Here is a 24,182-nt window from a genome sequence, read left to right as displayed (position 1 = left end):
CCTTCTGTCTGTTTCAAGCTCCTCATTTTTTGGTGGTGCTGGTCCCTAAGGCAGCCCTGACATCCCTCTTAGCAGCAGTTTCTATAAGCAGCTCCAGTTTCTGTTGCAGTGGTAACACACAGCCCCGCAGCGGGGAGGGAGCATCCTGCGAAGAGGAGCTCAGTGCTCATCGCCATGCAGTGTGAACCAAACATTAAACCTCCAGAAAACCACATTATTAATGATCTGTATGCGTACTAAAGGCAACTCGTTTCCTCCAAAGTTCCCAAAGTACCAACGTGCCAATCAAGAATACAGTTCCTCTTTTATAAATAGGGAAACTGAGAGAGCCAAACTGAGATAGCCGCAGGCTGCAGTCCCACACAAGCACTGGGTCACTGTGCAGGGTAGTACCTCTCAGCCCCAGCAGAAGTTGCTCTGATTTGCCCCCCCCAAAACCAGCCTGGACCAGATGAAAGCCTGGATATTGCTGATTAACCCATGGTTAGGTACACACCAGGAGAGCAGCTAATGGCTTTGCCATTGTACTTCAACACCTCCCCTTGTGCAAGTGATTCCCACCTTGCTCAAGAGCCTTTGGAGAAGGATAATTGGTAGATTCAGGTTGGGAAAATGCAGATATACCAGAGCTGATGGCAGGGGGCAGGAAAGAAAAAGCCCCCAGGAGTGTGGAGGTGGCAGCGTTATAATCTCAGGCTGTCATTGGTTTAATGTTATTAAATAACTTCTTTAAATAGCAGCCATAATTATTCCTATATGGAGCTCAATCTGGAGAGCTCTAAGCGTTTTCTTTCACTCCTCTCTTGGTTCACTCTGCTTTTGGGCTCTCAGGCCGGTGGTTTGGGTCTCTGTGCCCATGGCAGAGGAGCAATGGACCTGCCGGTCCACAGCCAGGCATCAGCCCTAACCCAGTTTCACCAGACTCAGCTCTGTCAACACGAACATGGTTTTTCGTTGCATTTTTAATTGTAAAAACGAATTTAGATGAATAAAACACAGCTCAGTTGGGGATATGACCTACTTTCCATGGGATGATAAACCAATAGTAGGTTTGTCTTTTGATTCCATTTATTTCAGCTGTTCTAAGTCAGACAGAGTCGCTGAAGCAGATCAATAGGAAACCCACAATGCTTTTTTCTGTAAATAATCACATTCTGATTGAAGTGATGGGGAGCTGCTCCATTTCCATGGTGAGGCCTCTAACCTTCAGATCAGCAGAACAGTTTTGGCAGTACATAATTTATATGGAAATAAATAATTTGATGGGGATTTTACGTGTACATGTTCTGCACTAGAGATACTTTTTCTGTTTATCTAAATTATGAATAATAATGCTAAATAATATATCATCCTATTGTCCTGGACAAACATGGATCATTCCAAAGTTCGTTAAGCGCAGCAGGAAATGGGGATGCTCTCTCAAGAAACAGATCCTGTAATTCCTGCTAAAATAAACCACAGTTTGGTTTTCAAGGGTGAATAAGAGCCTTTACTCAGATGTTTGAACTTGTCTAGTACGAAGCAAGGCAGCTTTCAAAGATGTATTATTTCCATGCAAGATGTTGGCTGGGCACTGTGCAGCCTTGGTAATTGCCAGGGATGCCTCACTTATCCCCTCGCTTCAGCAGCCTTTGATGAGCTGAGTTGGAGACAGATTAAACGAGCATTAAGGCCCACACAGCCCTCAGTTATGCTAAATGTAAATATCATAGATTTACTTATTAAATATAGAGAAATGAGCAGGGCCTGACCTGCACTGACATGACAGCACGCTGAGACTTAAGACACCGCTGCTCCTTGTCATGTGCATGACACTGGCAGTGTCCCCTGGCTTCAGAAGCATCCCCACGGAGGTGAAATCACCTGCAGAGCAGCTGAGTGACATTTCGGCACTTACTCAAATTAGCTGTTATTAATTAAATAACACCTTTCAGTGTTCTCAGCAGCTTTCCCCCTGAAGCTGCAGCGGGAAGCTGGTGTGCGTCAAGATGCCAGGCAGATGTGAGAACCTCGGGGTTAGATTTTCATGGACATGCACCTCATTAAAGGTGTTACCACTATAGAAACGTATGCTTATGTCTCTTTACCATCTCCTCTTTTGTGCCTTCCAGCTCCTCTATCACAGAAACCCACTACCAGGTGCTTTTAAGCATCCCCACAAAGACAGACCTGGTTCAGCAGAGCTTCACTGCCCCTTGTTTTGGCTCTGTTTTGGATCCTGCTGGAGTCTACGAGATTTCAACATCTGCCTACACACTTTGTTGGCTAGAAACGGAGAGCTGAAGCTCAGGTCTGATTTGTCTACGTGCACATTTACAGGTGCTGGGTGGTAGCTGGGACTTGTGGTGACAGGGACCTTGCTCCAAAATGAGCAGTTTAAATGGAACCCTGACGCGCTGGCTCTTGCGGCCAAGGGGGCAAACTGAGCTGCATCACTGGGAATGGAGAGAGGGGGGGTGCTTGGGGATTTCTGAGATGGTTTGATTAAAAATGCCAGACAGAGCCTGAAGAAAACCACGGTACAAACTGCTCAGGGCCTGAAAACATCCAGGCAGAGCCAATGTGTTCCTCAAACATAGCCCTTGGGATAGGAGTCTGCAAACACAGAGGAGTGGGACTAAACTTCTGATTGAAATACTGCTTTTCTGGGTTGTAAATGGTAATAATAATAATAATAATAATAGTATTGAAATTTTTCCCCTACAAAGTTTGTTAGACTCAGAGGAGAAGAGATGTGAAAACGGAAGGGATGTTGGCACAGTGATGCTATACACTTACCACAGCTGCTGCAGTAATGGGCACCAGGCTACAACACAGCAATGCTGACAGCGTCATCTCCTCTTCATCCATCTCTGTTGCCACTAGAATCATCTGTGACACAAGCCAGTGTGACTGACAGGCTACAAGCTCTTCATGCTTCACCCGCAGGTACATGAGGGCCCAGCACAGCAGTGTGTTCAGCATTGCAGCGCCCATAACCAAAATCAATGTGATGACCTGGGCACTTATTTTGCTAATCCCACACTTTGCAGCCATGTGAAAGGCCTGTTGATGGATAGTCCCACACTATCCAGAGCCATCTCTCCTTTCCTTTCAAGTGTTACATCTGGGGGCTTGGTTTGCAATTAAAGATACACGGGGTAGTCTCTGCAGCCATCACCTACTCATTATAACTGCCACAAACCAACATCTAAGGTATATAAAACCTTACATGAAGATAAAGCAAAGAGGCGGCTCTTCCCTTCCTGTAATCTTCTGTATCCATGGGAACAGCAATTTGATATCTACATAGCAATGACAGACAGAAACCCTGCAGTGCATGAAGGACAGGTCAGGCAAGGACCCTCACCATGGCAGGGCATGTGTGATGGCACACACTGGGGTGCTGTGAGCACCCTGCTCCCCAGGCAAGGGGCCACAGCTTTAATGTGTGCAGGACAGCCATGGTGCAGCCTATTTGCAGAGAAAATTTAAAGACATAACATGGTTCTTAGGGAGAAAGAGCTGACAAGACAACCTGGCCCATGCAGCAAGGGGTGCTGCAGCAGGGCGAAGGGGACCCCTAAAAAAAACCCTAAAATTGGGCAAGAAAAGTGAGGAGGGAAAATGCTGTTTTTTCTAGTTAGGTTTGAATATCGGCCTTTTGTGGTGGGGAAAAAGAACTGGAAGTAAAGAAATAAATCTCATAAGGAAGGAACAAGAAGAGAATAAATATCTCTCAGCTACTTCTCATTAGCGGAAGAGTGTTTACTTGGGTGAATATTTTGCCTTCTCACACAGCATCCCCACCATGGGCATGCCAGTTCTGCTCAGCTAACAAGCTACCAGCAGGTGGGAATAAGGCTGTTTAATTTCTTCGCACACCTTGAATAGCCCATGGGGCTCACTCACATTGGGGAAAATGAATATACAGCCCTGACAAAGAGTATTACTAATGCAGCACAAGGACTTGCAAGCAGAGCACTGTGTGCTGGAAATCCCCAAACTGCACACACTGCTCCTGAGTCAGTTCTTTATACTGTGATACGTGGCTAAAACCCATCCTTACAAAAACTTTGAGTCTTGCCTGCTCAAAGCTGATGAAAGGGCACAGATCCTCAGTCCTGTGTCCATGAGAAGCAACAGTAAGGTTCATACGGTTCATTCCCAGCTGCAGGGATGTGCTCTCCCCCTGCCCTCCTGTGCTCCATGTCATCCTCCTGGGCAAGAGCAGAACCAGGTTGCCCCAGAACATCTGCTCAAACCTCAACTCACCACAGCAGCAGCTTCACCAGCAGCCAAAACAGCTCATCAATGCTCTTGTTCTGCATCCCTGCAGGGAATAAGATTTATATGTATATATATGTATGTATATATATATATGATTTATATATATGAAGTGATACTTTTTCCCCAGTGCAAGAAAGGACTCTGGAGCCACAAGCTGCTCCAGAAGCAACTGAGAGAGAACATGACCCCGTACAGCCTTATTATTTCTAGCTACTCAATTACTGCCCAAGATTGGTCTCTAATGAATCTAATGCATCCATACCTCATGATTCAATTAAGGGTTTCAGGACAATCCTAACTAATGAGCAAATGGAGCCTATTCCCACCAGGGTCCCATCACAGCTGGGGCCATGGGAATGACAAGGTGTAAGGTGCAATAAGGAAAGCACATCCTGGGGATGGGAGGGAGATGCTGGAAGAGAGGAGCTTTCATATCCTGGGACTTACAGACCACAGGATGCTCCCTTGGCCTTACAGAAAGAGAATTTGATTCTAAAAGCCCCAACCACACAGTGGGGGGGAGCCTGGCTCCCGAGTGATTCCCAAGAAGGTCTCAGAACGCCATCTTCCCAACCAGTGTGGGCTGGTGGCTCACTCACCTCCCGTGTGCAGCCTCTTCCGCTACCATCCATCTCTCCTGGTGCTGTGAAATCCATATGGCACCCGGGCTGCAGGATGGATGCTTGCGCTGGGTGGGAGGCTGATGGCAGGGACAGAAAAAGCTTCATCCTGCTGCAGTCCTGAGCAGTGAACTGTGCATGGCTCCGGCAGCGCCAGGTTTTTATTTAACCCTTAATCCCAGTGATTTGCTCTAACAGTATGGTTCAAGCAGGCACAGCCACATGCACAAAGAGCCTGGCACCAATCAGTCGTTCATGCAAAACAAGAGGATTTTGCTTTTAAGCACAAGCAACTTTCTGGGTAGTGTCTGATGAGCAATTACCTTCCTACGGGTCCGTGAGCAGCTTGACTCGGCCCGTTGGGGGAATGTAAAGACCCTCATTTAATTGCTACTTTATCCCCAAACTCTACTTTTTATTTATTGCAATCCAAGCAACAGGCTCAGAAAGAACTTAGCAGGAGGCCAGCACTGAAAGGGTTGTGAGACAGGCCAAAGGAGGCAACAGGGACGTTATTCAAGGGGAGAAGGATGTGGCACAACCTGTGTGAAACCACAGCAGACGACTACGAGAGGTGTTTAAATAATGAGGAGGTGTCCTAAGGGGGTACTACATTATTTACCGAGCATTTATTGCTGTGGAGAGCATCAGCCTCTGAGTGATGCTCAGGGAGGAAGGACCTCACAGCATGGCTGGGCTCTGCAGCTCACCCCACTACCTCACTTACACCACATTCATGTGTCCACCCCTCAGAGGCTCGGGAGAAGTTTCTCCACAGTCAATGCAATTAGAGGCCCATAACCATCCATGCTGAGAGCTGCTGCCATGCCAGGCACTGTTAGAGGGACAGCAACATCACTGTTGCCTGTGCTTGATAAAGAACCACATTTCCCTGCCCCAATCCAGCATTTACTGAATGAACAGCAAATGCTTATTTTGACAGATTACTCTTGCCAGTCCTGTACTTATGAAGAATGCAAAGGCAATCGGTCCTGAGCCACCAGAAACCGCTAACATCAAGCCCAACAAACTATATTGGGCTCTGGGAAATGCAAGATCATCACCAATGAACTTCAGGGCTTTCTTGAAGCCCAATTCATACCAAACTTAGAGATCCCAGTGGAAAACTCATGATTAATCTGGCTGGGGCAAAAAGACGAGGATGAACAAGCTTTGCTGCTGGATGATGTGCCTGGGCTGTACTTCACTGTTTGAACCTTCCCAGCAGTGAACCTGTCTCATTCGTAAGCACTTACAAGCTGGGTTTTAAGATGAGAACACAGATGCTTGAATGTAATAGGAAAACTAAGGGTAAATAGAACTGGGTCTACAAGAAGATGCCCTGTTTTTTAAACTTAGCAAATTAGGAGTCAGTGACACTACATATGCATTACTTGTTTATCTGAAGCAACTGGAGAGGAAATAATCCTGTTAAAGAGTTGGCTGGATATATGCCTGCAGTGAGGTCCCATGGGGTGGGTGTCAGAGTCGATGCAAACAGTGGTGCTCTGCCAGGGCTTGGACCCTCCTTTGGAGTAGCTTATAAATGTTAAATATGAAACATTAAATATTAACAAAGAGGTGCAGTGCTCATCACACAGTATGCTACAAATGAGGTTAAAAGTGTGTATATTCTATTTGTTTTAATTACAGTAAGACGAAACAAGCTCAAATATACCAAGAATCCCCAAAGGAGGGTTTTCTTTTTCAGAAATGCTTAAAATAACAAGAATAGAAATAAAGTTGGGACAAAACTCTTTTTCCTGCAGGTGACAAGCTCATGGCTTGCACAGGAGCACACAAGGGAGCCCAGCCTTTTCCCTGCCCTTCATCTTCAGTCAGTGATGCTCTCACTCTGCCAGCTGTCTAAGACCAAAACGCCAAGGCATCATACGAAATTTACAACTTAAAACCCCAAAATAAGGTTTATACACAGACAGAAAAAAACAATTTTGTTGCCAAAATGAAATATAAGCCAACTACTTTGCACTACTAGTGCCATTAATTTCAGCTACATCACTTGACACTGGTTTGGGATCTCTTTCATTGAAATAACTTGCACTTCTGGCTGTAATTTCTCCTAAATCCTCTGCTAATATTTCCTGTGGGAAGGTTTTAGGTAGTTCTTCACTTGATGCTGCACTGAAATTCTCCCAGTTGCTCTTCAGGCCTCCAGACTATGGGATAGTGGAAGAAATGTGGGTGCCTGAGCCACCCCCGTAGCCTGAACACCCCAGGGCTGTAGTGCCTCCAGTCTAACATGGGATATTTAAGCAATAGGTTGCAAGTGGCCATAGAGAAACAACAGCCTGCTTGTGTCTAAGCCTGCTGAAGTACAGTTGAGAAGGATGGCTATTTCCCATTACAGCCTGGTTAAAAGCGGTGTCTGCCAATGAGAGATACAATCAGTGAAGACTGAATCAATACAAAATCTGTACTTTTCTAATGATGGCTGTTTCTTGGAGATTTACACCGATCTTTGATGCCTGCTAGCACTTAGGCCACTGAATCTAGAACAAATGACACGGTGAAATGCACAAACTTCTGCAGCCTACCTAAACCAAGAAATACACTTTTTTCCCCTCCTTTCATTCTACTCTATTTCCTTTTTCTGCTTGAGTCCAGCCCTGGGTTTATCCCGCAGGCAGAACTGCTGTTTGCTCAGCAGGATGAGCTGAAGGAAAAGGACTTTGGAAAGGTTTTAGTTACGCAGGGAAGAATTAAAATGAAAAGAAGAAAAGCCACAAAACCAAAGGAAAATATCCCAATTCTCTGTGTTTCACGGTTGGTTATATAACCAATCTCCCTGGTTGTATTTACACTCCTATAAATAGAGGGTTGCTCTGAAAGAGTAGCCTAAAAACCAATGACAAACGGAGTCAGCGACCATGGGCGCTCGGGTGGGAGCGGGCGCAGGGCTGGAGGGGCTCAGCACGGGGACGAGGACATCTGGTCATAGTCGGGGCACTTGAGCAGAGCAGGGTAGCTACTGTTCATCTGCAGGGAGGCCTCGCTGGAGATCTCCGAAGGGCTCCGTCCCCGTGCCCATGCGTCCGGGTGCAAGAACTGCCCCGAGTAGTCGGAGCAGTTGCTCAGACGGGGACGGTAGAAGCTGGGGTGAGGTCTGTAGATGTCCTCGGCCATGTATCGCTTCATGAAGAGGTAAACGGACATCACCCCGGCGCTCTGCAGGGATAGACAAACACGGCCTGATGCTCACAGCTGCCGCCCTCACCACCACCAAACCAGGACAAGAATACAGCTTTGCACTGCTGACAGTGCACAAGGGCTCCTAAAATCAGTCACTTCACTGCCCTGTGCCTCAGATCCACATAACCACGTCTCCTCCTCCTCTGCATTTCATACTTGCCATCAAATGGTGATCAAATGCCCCATCAGTGCTCCAGGCTTGGAGTCTGACCCTGCTGTTTGTCTCCTACCTATATATCTATATAGTATTTTATATATATAATAATAGATATAATAATAATAATATTATACGTATATATAATACTACTATATATTACCCTTCTGCCTGCACATCCTACTCTTAAATCCTGTCCTCTTTTTGCTAACAGCCTCAATGCCCCCCTGTCCTAAGAACAGGATATACTTGTTACAGGGATGTGAGGGCTGCTACATACCTCTGTGAGAAGGAATGAGATGGCAGAGAAGGCAAACGACCACCCATATTTGTAATTGAAGAACGTGTCCGAGTCCTTGGTCCTGTTCAGCATCTCGTCATTAATGCTGGATATGTAGAGGACCAGTCCCACCACCAAGGACAGACCTGGGGAGAAACCAAGGAGAAGGACAGTGGGAAATGCTTCAGGGATGAAGCCGCTGAAGAAGCACCTTCCTTTAAGACCTGACTTGTGCGTGAAAGTGTGAAACTCCTGGAGAAGTTTCAGACCTCTCCTGATGTGAGGCTGTTGTGCCATGAGAGGCCTCCTCTGCCCCAGCACCTCCTTCTGCACGGGTGCTGGGTGCTTTCTCCTGCATCTCCTCACCACTGCCAAAAATGAGTTTTCAACCGAGTGATTGCCCACCCTGCAAAGCAAAGCCCAACCAGGCTGCGGGGCTGAGCCAGAAGCCCCTGTGGGTGATGACTGCAATGAGGAGCCAGTATGTTAGGAGAGGACCAGCACGTGTGACAGCAAACGTGCTCCATGCTCAAGGGTTTTCAGGGTTAAACCTGGACAGAAAAACTCACCCGAGAGGATGAAGAATATCCCCGAGACGAAGGCGAGGATGGTCCTGTGAGGCCGAATGTGACCAATGTTGCTCAGGATGAAGCCGATGAACATGAAGAAGAGGCTGACCAGAGGGAAGGGGGTGGCAGAGCGGATCATCTCTGGTGGGAGAGGAGCAGAGTAAAGGGACAATGGCTTGGCTGTGAGGTGGCTCCAGCCCTCCTGCTCTCTGACCACCCTGCATCCTTCCTTGCTCCCGGTTAATGTGAACGCCTCTGTGCTGCTCCCTGGCCCTTGGCAGGGCTTCCCCTCTTTGCTGATGAGCTGAGTAAAGAGGTGACTCTGGCTGCTGTGGGAATGGCTGCTAATGTTGGCATTTCTGAGGGTCTGTGTGAAGTGTTACATAGGAGAAAGCCATCAGAACCTGCATTCTTCTCTAGCTTTGCTGTAAAACTCTTTGCTGAACGCTTATCTACTAAATAAGAAAAGACCACAGAATCCATTGTGAGAGCCCTGACACGCCATCCTTAATTCACCCAACTGTGTAATGTGTGAAATTGACTGCTACAGAATAAGTACAGCTGCAAATTACAGAGGAGACTTACAAAGCCAAACCCTTCCATAAACATCAGTGCTGAATAGCCAGTGACAGGAAATTGTACAGCTTAGAGCCTCTGTGAGCATCCTCCCATTAGAAAGTGATGTTCCCAAAAGCTTAGGAGCATATTGGGTGATTCATGCAGTAAAAAAAGGAGTTGCATCCTTGCATGGTAGCACTGCCAAGGAAGTTGGAGCTTCTTCAGCAAGGACACAGAGGATTTCTTGAGGGGATCCCTAGTGAGCCTTTGCGGGATGCAACAGGTAAGACCCCACTGAACCACTTACTCAGGACATTGACTGTGGACTCAGACGTCAGCTGGATGTTCATGGGCATGATGTATTCAATAGTGAAACACCGGCCATGCTCTTCACCTGCAGCAACGCAGACCATAACTACAGACATCTCTTAACTACCATCTCACTTGTGCCAAAGGACTCCCCTTGTATGCAAAAACATGTCAAGGCAGAGGGTTTAAGGTCACCCCAGGGGTGTTATCAGAGCTTTTCTCTCCCCCAGCTTTTCCAAAGCAGCCATTGAAACTTCATGACATTAGGTTGGTCACTTTGAGATTCCCATCCCCTTGGATTTTATTCAGCTCCTGCAGCCAAGTCCCTTCATCCAACTTGGCATGGATGGAGGGAACGGTCCTGCTGACCTGAATCTAAGTTTTACAGGGAAAAAGAGGAAAGTTTTGAGCTGCTGCCTGAGGCACTGTGGCATGGAGAGGGATGGCAGTGGGGTCTGGCACGGCAGCAGCAAACTCACCCAGAGCCTGTTTGCAAAGGCACATTTATCCATCTGACTATTAAAGCTGGGCACAGGGCAATGGTGCTACTTGCCACAGGTTATGCCTGAGCTTGGAAACAGAGATGGGCAAAGCCTCCAAAAATCCTGTTTTTCCCATCCCTTTCCCACAGTATGACCCTGACACACACCAGACATCACCTTACTGAGGGATGCTTTTGGGAGGAGCCCATACCTGCCAGGAAGCAGACCCTCCAGAGCCCCGAGTGCAGCGACAGTTTGATTTCGGCCGTCTGGTTTTGGGGCTGGACGATGCCCTCCTCCAGGTAGAGCCAGTAGTCGGTGCTGACGGAGATGCCCAGGAGGCCGAGGCCGCAGACAGCAAACACGCTGCTGAGCAGGGTCAGCGCCTTCCTGCTGCAGGCACTCATCCCCAACAGCATAGGGGGCCGAGGCGGCGGCTGCCGGGAGCGGGGATGCAGCCGTCGGCACGGAGCCGTCTGCAGCTCCTTGTGGGGATGGATGTGTCAAAGCTTTGCCCTCTGCCCTCTGTTCTTATATAGGTCGAGCTGAAAGAAGCCATTAAAACAATCACAGTGAGCCCTGACAGATGGAGAGATTGAACTAAATCCCACCCGACTGCTGCCCTGTGCTGGCCCAGGGCTTGTGAATGTGCTGAATGCTGGGTGCCAGCACTGGGAGGGAGCAGTGTCAGAATAGCTGTCCAGGAGCAGCTCATCGGCTCCCATTTTGTTTGCTGCGGGTGAATTCCTGCTGCTCCGGCCAAACCTGTTGCTTGTTTCCGCGAGGATGTAGCCAAACCACAGCATCTGCCATCCTCAGAGCCTTATCCATGAAGGGAGGCAGCATGAGCTGTATCCCCGAGGCACAGGAGCCTGTTGGGACTCATGGACCCATTAATGGGTCAACAAAGATGCTTTGAGCTACTGGACCAAAACCACCTCCAGTGCAGCTCCAGCCACCACCACCAGGGCCATTCTACCTCTTCCAGTGCAGATTTACCCAGTGGGGGATCAAGATCCCTATTTTGCAAAATCCGTAGTACATCTATGCACGCCGAATGACACCATCAAACACCTCAGAGCAGAGCAGCATGATGCAATCTTGCCTTCTTTTGCTTTTTACTGTGCGTGCGGATCAGTGCTGGTGTTGGCTGAATGCACAGACTGAATTGGTCCAAACTCAGCTTTTGCTTCAGGGGGGAGGCAGGGAAACAGGGCCAGAGAGCTGCAGTCAGGCCCTGGGCAAACATTAAAGGAGGAGGCAAAAACTTCCCTCATCCCCATGACGCTTATGGATGGAATCTTATTTTATTTCCTTCTATTTTTGCTAATGTGAGGAGTTTCGCAGCTCTCACAGTGCCCTGCAGGCTGACAAAACATCACCAGAACCCAGAGTTCTTGGTGCAGCAGAGAATGGGGGGGGGAAGCCACAGAAATGAAAGATTAGAGGAACAAGAGCAAGAAGGGAAATATACATGCGAGTGTCGGTCTTCTGGGGAGTGGGAATGAGGCAGATAGCACTATTGACTGCTGCTATAAAAGCAGTATGAATCACAGACCAGTGCAGTGTAATGTATGTTTTCCAAGGCACATTTTGCTGTTGCTCAGCAGTGCAAACAATATGGGACAAAATTAAAAAGGATCCAGCTAGATGACAAAATCTACCCAATTTAACACAGCAGCAGCGGGATGCATCTTCCTTGGGCTCCCTTTGAAACTGCACGAGCTTTGTTTGTGCTGCTTGAAGCACAACAGATGGGAGGGAGACGAGCAGCACAGCTGCATCCCACTGCCTGGGAAGAAGGGCAGCATCCTCCTAAACACATATGTCATTTAAAACATCTATTCCCAAAATAGTGATGGATAAGCAATAGAGCCGGGACAGGTATGTCATGTATGTCCCTAGGTGTCAGCTTTTGAACCCACACAGGAATAACTCCACCATGCCTGTATTCACAGTCAGTGCTGGCTGTAGCAGCACGTGTTGATGAACAGGCTCTTTGGAAGAGAACCTCGTTGCTGTTATCACAGCAAAGGTGGTTGGGTTTAGTGATTAAATCAGAGGTGGCTGCTTCCAGGGCTGGGAGATCACAACTTGCTGTTCTGACACGTCAGGGCAGGCGAGCAGACCAGAGGAGGGCTTTTTTCTTGCACCTCTGATATAAACTTATTAATCCTTACTTGCTTCCCGTGACTTTCAGAGATGCCAGAAGTCCCCACAGCTTGCACTTGTACACTCAGAAGCCTCCAAAGACAGTGTTCTGCCATAGTTCACTTATGATTAATAACAGCAGACAAGGCTGATAGTTATTTCTTGCTGCTGAATGGCTGCTCTCTTGGGAGCTCCGTGCTCTTGCAGTGCCTGTCCCCAGCACATCTATAGCACAGTGAACAGCACCAAGCTCCTGACAGCCCGGTCCTGGGCTGATCCTGCCGCAAGTGTCATAGCAAGACTGATATGAAGGAAACTTGGAGCTACCATGGACTCCAAATAAGTGCATTTACTGAACAGATGCAGCACCCAAAGCCCATCTGCACCTCCAGCTTGCTGCTCCAGGCAGCAATAAGAGAGAAAAGCAGCTAATGCTGCTGGAAGAGTTGCAGACTCTTGTGTAAAGAGAAAAAGGGGGAGAGAGACTTTTAGTATCACATCCTATCCCGAGTCCAAAGCAGGCAAGTACATCTTGGTTGGAAGCAGATGTACTTGCACCCTCAAGCACTGCAGCAGCTCTGACAGTTCTCTTCCACATGAAACCGAGGATTTGGCTTTTACTACGTTCACATTGGGCCATTTCCCAGAAGGTACCGACCTACAGGAAGGGGAGCACTGTCGCTTACAGGCAGCCCAAGCAAACGCTCCCAGCTCAGCACTGCAAGCTTTCCACCTTTGGCTTTTCTAACAAGCGTCATTTTTTATGTTCTCATTTAATGCTTCCCTCAGCTCAAGAAAAGCAGGATGTGCTCCCAGGAGGAACATCTCCCTGCTAGGGATGTGAGGAGTGAGATGTATAGAGGAGATGTTCAGGTTTGTTTTCCCTTAGGAATTAGGAGGCAGCAGCTAAAGAAGGAACTGGAAGCTATGGGGGAGAGAAGCACATCCTGCAAAGGTAGCCTGGCATCTTGGTTGCCTGAGGACGACCTTGTCAAGGGGAGAGACTAGCACAGAGCTATAGACATTAGCACACTGCTCTGCTCCTTCACTAGATGGGAATACGCCATTTCCATCTCTTTATAGATCCCATTTGATCCAGCAATATAAGCAGGCAAAGTACAGATCATCCGGCTCACCCCTTCTTCTCCCTAACTCAGTTCGAGCTGTATTTTCTAGTTGCTGCCTCAAAATGAGCAGTGGTTACTACAGGGAGTCTCATCCTTCTTGGCATTTTGGTGCCAAATGGTAAAAGGAGCTGGAGTCTATTCTTGGCTCATGTATCATCAACAACCATCCTCCTTGCACATTTCTACTTAATGAGGAGCCAAAAAAATCTAAGTAGGGAGTATATGGAGGTCTAGATAAGGCCTTTTGGAAGGAAATAGCTAAGTATTGCCTATGATTTGCTACCCATCAACACCAGACACTGGAAAATATACACATTTAGCATCATTTATATTGGCCATTGGGGTGATGCCAGCAGCAGGGAGAGGGGTTGGGAGTCAGAGTCACACCTCTCAATTGTCTCATTTCTTTTCTCTCTCACACTTCAATTTCCATGTCATCACGAATGCATTAGAGACTGATCCCTATTACTGCCTTATTGGCACATAAAACTGAGCTGATCTGTGGGGAACAGGAGGCAGGGATGGTGCAGAGCAGCTGCTTGGATCAAACCTTCCCCATGTCCAGTGCTTGGAGAATTAGCAGGGCTCCCAAGAGAAATAGTTTTCAAGGACACCAGCAGGAGCTGGCTTGATTTTCAGCAAGGATTTAGTCCCCAGTAACCTTTACCAGCTGTGTTCTGCTTCCTACAGCTGAAAAGGTGATGCTGGTCGGCTTCCAACAGTAGCTGTATTTTAAATTAAGTGAATATAACCCCAAAGATTTCCAAGAAATAGGACCTTATAACAGCTCCTGCTCCTTCAATCACACTGTGCCTTCTGGTAGTAGTCCAGGGAGCAATACAGGCAGTCTGCAATGTAATCTGCGGACCTTGTAATGAATTTCTTCTTGTCCTGGAGCCACAGCTTCTGATGGAAACTGCACACAGCCCATGCAGGACTGACCCCTTCAGAAAATGAAACGAAATTGGTGGTGTTCCTAAGGCAGTTCCACCCAGATGAGGGAGCTGAAGTCCTTACCTATTGCTCCACAGCCACAGAAAGGAAATATTATCCTGGTCCAGACTTCTGAGCCCACTGCTCTATGACAGAACACCAAGCACAAGCCACCACTCTGGGCTATGTGGATGAGCTGAGAAAAATAGGTATATCACTGGTCTGGACAGGGTGGGTTGTATCAATAAATCACTACTCCACATTCAGCAGAAAACAACAGTCCCTCCTGCCCCGGGTAAAGGTAGGAAGAGCAGGACCAAGGCAGGCCAAAGAGGCAGTGATTGATTTTTATGTGGCTACAGCATCATTTCCAATTTCCTGACATTTGTGAAGAGGGGAAGCACTACCAGGGTTACTGGAGCAGATGGGAGGGAAGGTTTTGTTTGTGGAGGGGTGCTGGTCTCCAGGACAAGCCCGGCAACCTGCGCTTGTGAAAGCCTGATCCCTGCCAAGGGCAGAGAGAAATCAGAGGTTAAGCCATGGCCCTGGAGCAGTGTGAGAAACCGAGCAGAAGATAAAGGAGAGGGAACGAAGCCTGGTGACAGAGGGGGTAGGAAACCCACCGAGTGAGCAATTGATATACCAAGAGCATCAGGGACAGGGGTAAGAGCCCGGCAAATGCAGGAGGGCAAGAGCTGTGATGGAGCTGAGCTGAAAGGACCGGTCCCACTAAGCTGGAACAAGAAAACTGGGCTGGCTAAAAATAAAGGGCCTTCAAGCAGCACGATCTCGTCCTCAGGACACAGCGCAGGCCACAGCCGTGGGCATAAGTAAATAGGTCAAGGAGAGTGGCTATTGCAGAACTAAACTTCCCCGAGCTGGTAGGGCTCAGGCAGGCAGCACCATGCTGGAGGCTGGCTGAGGCCACTGCCACATTGTCACCCCCCTTCAGCAGCACAACATCACCCTGGCTCCCTCATGGGCAAATCCAGAAAAGCCTAATTTGGCCATTAATACCTCCAGTGGAATAGAAAGGTGGTTGTGAAAGGGCACGGTGGTTCCCACTGAGCTTATGGAGCACCCAAAGGGTGCAAATACTTTGATCCTAAACCTGCATCCTGCTGACTTGACCTGATGCTCTCAGTTTACAGAGAGGGTTTTATCAATGTGAGGAGCACTTAGTGAGGTGACTTTGGCCACAGCCAAGTGTATGCAGCTCAGCAGAGAGGAGGAAGAGGAAGAGACGGTGTGTGCAGTGCCTGCGGCTCCATCTGGAAACCCAGGAGAAGCAGCTCCATAAACCTGAATACTTGGTGATTGGGAAAGGGTTCTGGCATTACTGCATGGGAAGCAACAGTCCCTCTTGAAGCTTGGAAAAGGTGTACTGCATGTAGGAGAGAAGCACAAGACTGCTCTGCTTCCATACACCAGCTGAAGCAGAGCAGGGATGGCTGCAGAGAAAAGCAGTATCTCCTGTGCTGGTCCACTTAAGGGGAAATGGTTGAAGGGGGTGTGGGATGCTGGTCCATAGGGTTCCCAGGAGCACTGTCCTGGGCTGCTGGCACACGCCATCTCACGTGACACATAGGAAGACAGAAATATATAAGGCAGCTTTATAGAGCTGCATTAGTGTCATAAAGAAACATCAGCTCGATTTCTGAGAGAGAAATCATGTATTGGTAAAATCAGGTACAGAAATAAGTCTTTTTGATGTGGAGGAGGTTTAGCCTGATATTAAGAAACAAAACAGTCCATCTCATGGGTGTCTGAATGGCACTAGCAACTGTGACTATGAGCCGTAAACTTCAAAAGGATCAATACTGGACTTGAAAGCTTTCCCTTGCACTGCCCTTACAGCTGGGTAGAAAGAGCAGCATTGACTCTATTGAACACACAGGGCTCACAGACCCTCCAGAGAGGGTTTAAAACAAACCCCAGAAGGCTGGTTATGAGTTATTTACACTCGGATCGAGCCACAGCAGTGATAAACCTATTGAGGTTTTGCTTGTCATCAGACATAAGGAACACCTGAAAGACAATAGGAAGAAACTCTGTGCGACAGCTACCTGCTGAAATGCTCACCACTCATTTCATGAGTGGGATTACTTGGCAGTTTTCTCTTATAACTGACTTCCATATTTTTGCTGAGAAATTCCCCTATTCCCTAGCACTTCCCGTACTTCATTTCTTGTCCAAGTTATCTTTTTATGCTTGATCAAAAGCCCTTTCATGGCAGTGCAAGAGTGAAGGAAATGTTGTATAGAAAGCACCACATTTTACTGCTGACCCCACTGCCTGCTTAGCGAGCCCTCGAGGCTGACCCTTAGCTGCTCTTCCCTCTCCTTTAACCACACACCAGCCTTTTTGCTGTGGACTGCTCAAAACCTGCCCCTTTTTGCCTAGGTCTGGGTTGCAAAGGAGGTTGTTACTGGTTAACTGAGCGCACCTTCGGCTCAGTTCAATGTCAGATGATATTCCCAAGGTCAAAGGAGCAGCAATTGAGGTTTATTTCCCCACCCCAGCCCTGGAACCAGACATTTCCCCAAATAGTCCATCTCTGCTGTGCCTGTGCCGAGGCGATGGCTCTGCTCCAGCTCGCTCACACTAATGGCTTTGAATGATGCCAGTAACATTCAGCAAATCAACTGAGCAGCCCCTTGGTCCCGGCTCACACGCTGCTGGCACAGCCCGTGTGCGTACAGCCAGTGCTCATTCACATGGGCTTTCTGCATCCACAAATATCCCTTCCCAAACCTTTTATGCAGCACATCCCACGCGCGCGTCTCCTTTCTCCTTGGTGCTGAAGGCTCTTACCTTGCTTAACCCCAGCTGAAGCAACGCTTTGGCAAGCAGAAAACCTGCAACGTTGGTTGTGAAGATGGGAAACTCAGGTTCCGAAGGGTCCTTGATGGATGCTTCGGCTGCAGGATGGCTCTGGGAGCGAAGTGGCTTTAGCAGTGGGCAGGGAAGAGCTCCTGGACCATAGCAGAGGGCACAGCCTTGGCTCTCCTTCTCCAGCTGACTCACAGGAGGGCTGCACGCTGTGGGGACACAGGGACAGGGGTGCAGCAGCCAGGTCTCTGCATCCACGTGCCAGCAGCTCCTACCCTGTGGGTTTGTAGGAAAGCATTACACGAAGTGTATTACTCAAGAGGGAAATGGAAGCTAAAGCTCTGAGCTTGCAGCTTGCCCACGCACCCAGGTCCAGTTCCCTAGGTCTGAACTATATATATGTACGTTCAAGGTTTACACCAGTAACAATAGCTGAACCCTTTCCTCTGCAGAGCCCTTCCCAACGCCCTCTCACCTTCTGCATATCAAAGCTAACGTACAATATTCCCCTCCTTGCAGTGTGTCAGAGTGCTCGCAGTCAGGGACATGACTCAAACTGCTGATTTCAATACCCTACAAAGAGCTGTAAAAGCAGAATAGAAGGGGGATATCTGGAGCTGCAAAGCAAACCAGCTGGGGACTTGGCTATAAAAGCTGCAGAAATCTCACTGCTGTGTGCTGCGGAGAGCAGTACTTGCCCATTAATCTCTGCGTGCTGTACATTACAAGCTGTATTTTATACCCTAAATATATAAACTCCAGTAACCCAACGATCCAGTGACCCTCTTCTGGCTCCGGTGCAGTGCTTCCCTCTGCTCAGCTTGGCTGGCACAGAGGAAGCCTGAGCAAACCCAGCATCAGGGAGGAGTGAAGGCAAAGTAACCCTCAGCTGCAGGCATGCTTCCCACCAGGACCAAGACTGGGCTGGTCTAGTGGAGTATTAAATCTTTAACAGTTGGCTCTTCACTTCATCATTTAAGATGCCACGAAGTCCTGCAATGACCTTGTATGTTATAAAGAGGAGAATTAGCTTCTTCCTTGCACAACAATAACTTTTCTGTATGTCCTTCCAGCAGCAAGGCAGGTCACAGCACGACTGAAGGTCTCGGGCACCTTTTCCTTAAGACATTGATGCTGTTTGAAAACGAAGTGGGTATGAACACAACCCACAAATGCAGTGCAAGCCCGGCAGGAGCTGTGTGCTTTGAATGCCAGCGCATGAGATTTCTCTGGGCTATAAACTCCTACTGATACAGAAGGTCCAATAAAAGCCCCATTCCCAGGCCAGGTTCCGAGAGATGAGGCTGCACCACAGAGCGTGGCCAACACCCCCGTTTCCTTATTTCCCCTTACCCATCAGTGTATGGCAGCCTGAGCTAAATTAAGCATGCTGGGAGCCAAAAAATAGCATCAAGAGCTAATTAAAACTCTTCCACCTCCCCCGTGTCAGCAGTGGGGAGAAGCGAGCCGCAGGTACCCGTGCCATGGAGGCAGGGCAGCCCACCACGGCTCATCCCTGCCTGCTGCAGCTCTTCTCACAGGCGCTGGCAGCTGGAGTGCTTTTATGAGCACTTTCAGTGTGATAAATGAGGGAAAGCCGCCGGCATCTCTGAGCAATGAGGGCTGCAAAGCAGCACGGTGGGGAGGTTGCAGGTGGCTGCCGAGACCCCTGTCCCTTTGGTGTGATTAAACATGATTGCTAGCATGAAGCAGATCCCTTGTTAGACGGGAGACGTGCTTAGAAACCAGCCTCTGAGTACCAAAACAATGGCATAAATAAAGTGGAGAAGGGCTGTACCGCCCACACGTCAGGCAAACACCTTAATAACCCCAGTGCCATTCGTGGCTGTCATTAAGCCCTGTTACCAAACACAATGGCAGCTCCATCCAGCTTTGCTTGAGCAGTTTGGGACACAGCTCCTCAGATAGCAGAGGTCATCATACAAAAGGTCTGATACCCCAGGTCTGATGCTGAGCAGCCACAGAAGTTTTGTCCCATCTTCACATAGGAAAGGTCTTTGCTTTGTGTAACTTGCTGGGTTCAGTAGTCAGGAATATTGAAGTACGTAATAAGCATTTTCACACCATTGGAGATATCAGAGGAGTGCAGCTCAGCTCAGCAGCACAGCCACCTCATGGGGAAGGCTGCAGGAACAGACAGGGAATAGACTGGGTCTCACCTGGTTTCTATGCTTCCCCAAGGCCAGCACCTATTACCAGGTGAAACTTGGCCTGCCTGGTGTACCTGGTCTTCACCAACACCCCACTCCTATCCACACAGCTCCTTGGTATCGCCATGTGCTTGCGTCTGCAGCATCTCCCCAGCAGTACCTCTCCTGCCACCTTTATAATGACCTGATATTTCCTTGTCCATGTGGTCTAGAAGATATTTTACAGTAAGAACTGTAAACCAGCTGACACACATGATGCTGATGTTGCTTTCCTCTTCATACATCTTTACCTGTACATTGTACAGAAAAGGGCACCTTTTGTCCCGGTTTGCCTGTAGTCACCTTTTCCATGCTTCAGGAGAGTTGTGCTGCTTCCCAAGCAGCAACTCAAGCATCAGCAGGATTTAACACAACTTCCCAAATCACCCAGTTTCCTAGCTTGGGTTTGCTGTGTTGCCTCTGGCCATCTGCATCTTCCAGGGTCTCCCAGCAGCACCCAGGAGAGGACCATTTTGTGTTGGATACAAGTCAGTGCAGCTCTGAGCATCCTCCCAGGAGACAGGAGGGAAGCTGGGGATGGTGACAAAAGAAAGCAGAGCCCCAGCTTGGATCAGGTATTTTGGGAATGTCACAGGCAAAGCTTTCTGCTCCTGTAGAAAGCGATGACATCCACCCTCACTCAGGTAAGAGGCATGGTGGCAGGAGATGAAGGCAGAGCAGTTGTCAGTCCCACACAGCTTCATCCAGACCCTGCCACAGCCCTGGAAAGGGCTCTTGGATAACAGGCTTCCAGGTATGAGACAAGCAGGATGTTCATGGGATTTCCCCATCTGCCTTGTGCCAGCACCTGCTGCAGGATCCCCATCAGCACCTCTCATCTGCTCCAGTGTCTGACTCGAGCACCACCTCAGGTAAGCACTTTTCAAACAGTTCAATGTTTTTCTTCTGTGATGTATTGTATCTCAGTCCCCAAAATGCTAACCCTTACAAACAAACAGCTCAACTTTTGCTTGGGACATGGCACCCAGGGAGTCCTGACAGAGGAAGGGCTGGAAACCTTCCCATCTGCACCCATCCAAGCAGTGGCTGGAATGCTCACCTAGGCTTGGCATTATGGTACCAACCTCTGTTGCTGGATTTTTTATAACCAAATGCTTACAGAATCACTCCTCCTGCCTACACCCAACTTTCTGACTGCTGCAAATGCTGAGGTTTCTCCACACCCTGCTCACAGCTCTGCTATCCCACTGTCCTGCAGGCTGGAGAGCACTGGGGGACGCAGATGCCCATCCAGGACCCCTCTGCAATCCCACACTTGGGCCACCTCTACCAAGCACACCTCTCTGAGCAAGCAGAGCTATTCCCAGCCAGAGCTGTGCAGAGAAAAGGAACATCTACTGTAACCAAGTGTTTAATGTCTCGTGGGAAGCCAGGGCCATGGGGCAGCCCATTTGTAGGGCTTTGAGGGTGAGCGAAGTCCTGCCCAGGCAGACCTGAGCCTCTGCTCCCTGCGGATGTCACCCAGCAGCACTGGATGGGCACCGAGGGGGAAAACGCAAGTTCTCTTGGGTCAGTGGATGCCATCTGCTGTGCTGCTCAAACAGCCCCCTCGGTGCAGCCCTCAGCACCGCACTAACAAGGTTTCTCACTGATGAGCAGTGATACCTCCCTCATAATAAAGGAAAAACTGCAACTCCCATCTTCCAAAGGGACCAGGCATAAACTCCACTCCGCTGTTACAGCCCATTTCCCAAGCCTGATGATGCATCAGTGCCGTCCTGTGACAAATTCCATTCTCCTAGTAAATATTTCACTACAAATGTCAGAAGTTTGTGGCTAAAAAGAATAAACTGGTATGACTTTGATTCCCAATCCTCTCTCTAGAACACACCTGAAGCTCAAACTCCCTTTAATTTCAATCAGATTAAGGCTCCCAGATAACTTTTGACCTAAACTCCATCATCCAGCTATTTTCAAAATGCCATCTTAAACCCAGGGCTTTAAATCTTCCCATCTGACTTACAGAAACCTCCCGGCGCTGTACCCTCGCATAGCTCACAGCTTACAGATACTGCAGAAGCCTCCGCAGCCTTGTGCATTATTTCCCTTTTGAGTTTTATATTCTCTTCCCTCTCCATAAATGAAGCTGAAGCTGCAAAAGCTGCGGTATGGATGCTGCCAGGTGGGGATTCATTCAGCTCAATGAATATATTCAACAGCTACAGCAATCCAGCAAGGGATTGGAGCAATGAACACACAGAAGCATTTCTGTCCCCTGGATGCCACGTGGGGCAGCCGCAGGGCTGCTGAGGGGAAGGCATGATGGCAGCGGGATGGGCTGCAGAGAGCCCTTTGGCTTTTCACATGGGTTGTGGTGTGACAGAATGAAAGGGTGTCCTGAAATCCAGCAGCCGAGGAGCCTCTGACAGGAGGGAGCCCAAATACACTTGTGAAACCAAAGGGCAGCAGTGCTGGAAACGCGGGAACGCTCCTCCTGCCCAGGTCACACCACCAGTCCCGCTGCCACTGCACGGAACTCAGTGGAAATGCTCTCTCTGAGCTGAAATGCTCCTTTTCAGCGTTCCTGCTGGAGCAGTGCTGTTTTCAGTGAGTGCAATGCCCTTCCTGCCCTTCCCAAAGGCTCACCTGCACCATGCGGGGCACCTACCAGCTCCAGTGGGGCCTCCTCCTTGTTGCCGTCTCCCCTGTGTGGGTCCAGGGGGTACAAGGGACACGATGGGGATGGCAGTGCTGCAGGTCAGAGTCCTCTCTGGTCACCACCAAGGAGCCTCCTGCTGCTCTGCTTGGGAGACCCAACCTAAGAGCTGCAAAAAACATCACCTGTCAGGGGCTGATGAAGTTTTACAACATGCCAAGCAATAAATCAGCAGTGGAAGGATGTGTCAGAAGCCCTCCCTGCTCACAGCCGTGGTGGTGAGGTACCACATTTCCCGCTTCACCACCTTTCATGGGATATGAATAGTGTGTGGAGAAGTGTAGACAGGCTCCCCATCCCTGTTCGCCTGGTCGTATGGTAACACATGGACCAGCTGGTTTGGGTTATTTTCTTCTCTACTTTACTTCACTTAACAACGAGTCAGGTTTTTCTCAGATGGCCTCGCTTGGATTCACACTCCCCTCTCCAAGGGGTTTGCAACAGTGAAAAGCCCCTGACTTCAGCAGATTTAACATTCCCTGTGTTGGATGGGAGGCTTGGAGCAACCTGCTCTAGTGGAAGGTGTCCCTGCCCGTGACAGGGGGTCGGAACTGGATGAGCTTTAAGGTCTTTTCCATCCCAAATCAGTCCCTATGAAAATACACTTCCCTTCCGAGGCTCAACGTGCCAAAGCCACTGCTGAGGAGAGGGATGTTCACAGCGCCCAAGCGATGGCCTCTGTGTCCGAGCAGCCCGGTGGAGGAAAACGCCTGGGTCCAGAGCCCGGGATTTACCGGCTCCCGGTGCTCTGAGGTCCGCTCGGGAGGACTCGGGGCTCCGGCAAACCCCGGCTCCCAGCGCCCGGGCGGGGCCGGAGCAGCCGGGCAGGTACCGAAACCGCTTCCCCACGGCCGCCGGTACCCGGGTCCTCTTGGCACTGGGACCGGCTCCGCGCACCGGAGCCCGAGCGGCAGCTGCTGCCCGGGGCGGTGCCCGCTCCCCCCGGGCGCTACCGAGGGCAGGGCAGGCTCCGGCTCGGGTTGGGGGGGCTGGGGTATGGAACGTGTATAAATGGATCCATTGATCCCTCAGCCCCTGCCCCTCCGCACCCGGCGGCACCTCCCAGACATCCCCCTCCCCGCTTTAAACTTCCAGGGCTTCACATCCAATTCGGGACCCCCCCTCCCCGAAGCCGCCTTCCAGCAGTGCTCCCCCCCCCCCCCCCCCGGGAGCAGCCCGGCCCCGACACGAGAAGCGGCACCCACCTCCCCCCCCGCCCCGCTCGGTCCCCGGCACCCACCGGCCCCTCGGGCGCTGCTCCGGCGGCGGGACGCGGCCGTCGGCCTTGGGGATGCTCCGCGCCGCGGAGGGAGGGGAGGGCATCACATGGCGCCGGCGGGGACAGCCCACCTCTCCCTCCCTCCATGCCCCTTTCCCTCCCTCTATCCCTCCTTCCCTTTCTCCGTCCTCCCCTTCTCCCCCTCCCTTTTCCTCCGTCCCCCCCCTCCTCCCTCCCTCTCGCTTCTCTTTATCCCTCCTTTCCCCATTCCTCCCTCTCCTTCCACCCTTTACCCTTTATTCCCCCACTTTCCCTCTATTTTGTGCTCCTTTCCTCTAGTCCCCCCCTTTCCCCAGCCCCTCGGCTCTAGCTGGTGGCTCCAGCTCACCACGGGGCAGGGGTAGGAGCCAGCACTGCCCCTCTGTGCATTCTCCCTTCCAAGCAACCCTCCCCCAGCCCCTCTGCACCCCCTAACCTGGAAAGCCATGGACCCCTCTGGGGTGGCAGCGCTGAGTGGGTGATGCACCCTGGGACACAACACATCTGGGAGCTGGGGAAAGGAAAACTGGCTCTGGCCACTGG

At 49.8% G+C, this 24,182-nt stretch overlaps 1 protein-coding gene across 1 annotated transcript; it reads right to left on the bottom strand.

Moving 5' to 3' along the window:
• Positions 1-6,840: 6,840 nt before the first annotated feature.
• On the bottom strand, positions 6,841-23,756 carry CACNG5 (calcium voltage-gated channel auxiliary subunit gamma 5). Its single transcript, XM_061455272.1, has 8 exons — positions 23,622-23,756; positions 22,312-22,490; positions 17,477-17,703; positions 10,663-10,996; positions 9,968-10,054; positions 9,103-9,243; positions 8,534-8,679; positions 6,841-8,075 (listed from the first exon to the last, which is right to left on the bottom strand). Exons 4-8 carry the CDS (start codon positions 10,868-10,870, stop codon positions 7,818-7,820), a joined length of 840 nt encoding a protein of 279 aa, XP_061311256.1. The 5' UTR covers positions 10,871-10,996; positions 17,477-17,703; positions 22,312-22,490; positions 23,622-23,756; the 3' UTR covers positions 6,841-7,817.
• Positions 23,757-24,182: the final 426 nt, after the last annotated feature.

This window comes from Pezoporus flaviventris, unplaced genomic scaffold (genome assembly GCF_033815535.1).
Source record: "Pezoporus flaviventris isolate CSIRO_AGI_PZ_B2104156 unplaced genomic scaffold, CSIRO_AGI_Pfla_v1 ptg000020l, whole genome shotgun sequence".
Classification (NCBI taxonomy): domain Eukaryota; kingdom Metazoa; phylum Chordata; class Aves; order Psittaciformes; family Psittacidae; genus Pezoporus; species Pezoporus flaviventris.
Note: the sequence above shows the minus strand (reverse complement) of the source record. Positions and strands in the feature narration are given on the sequence as shown.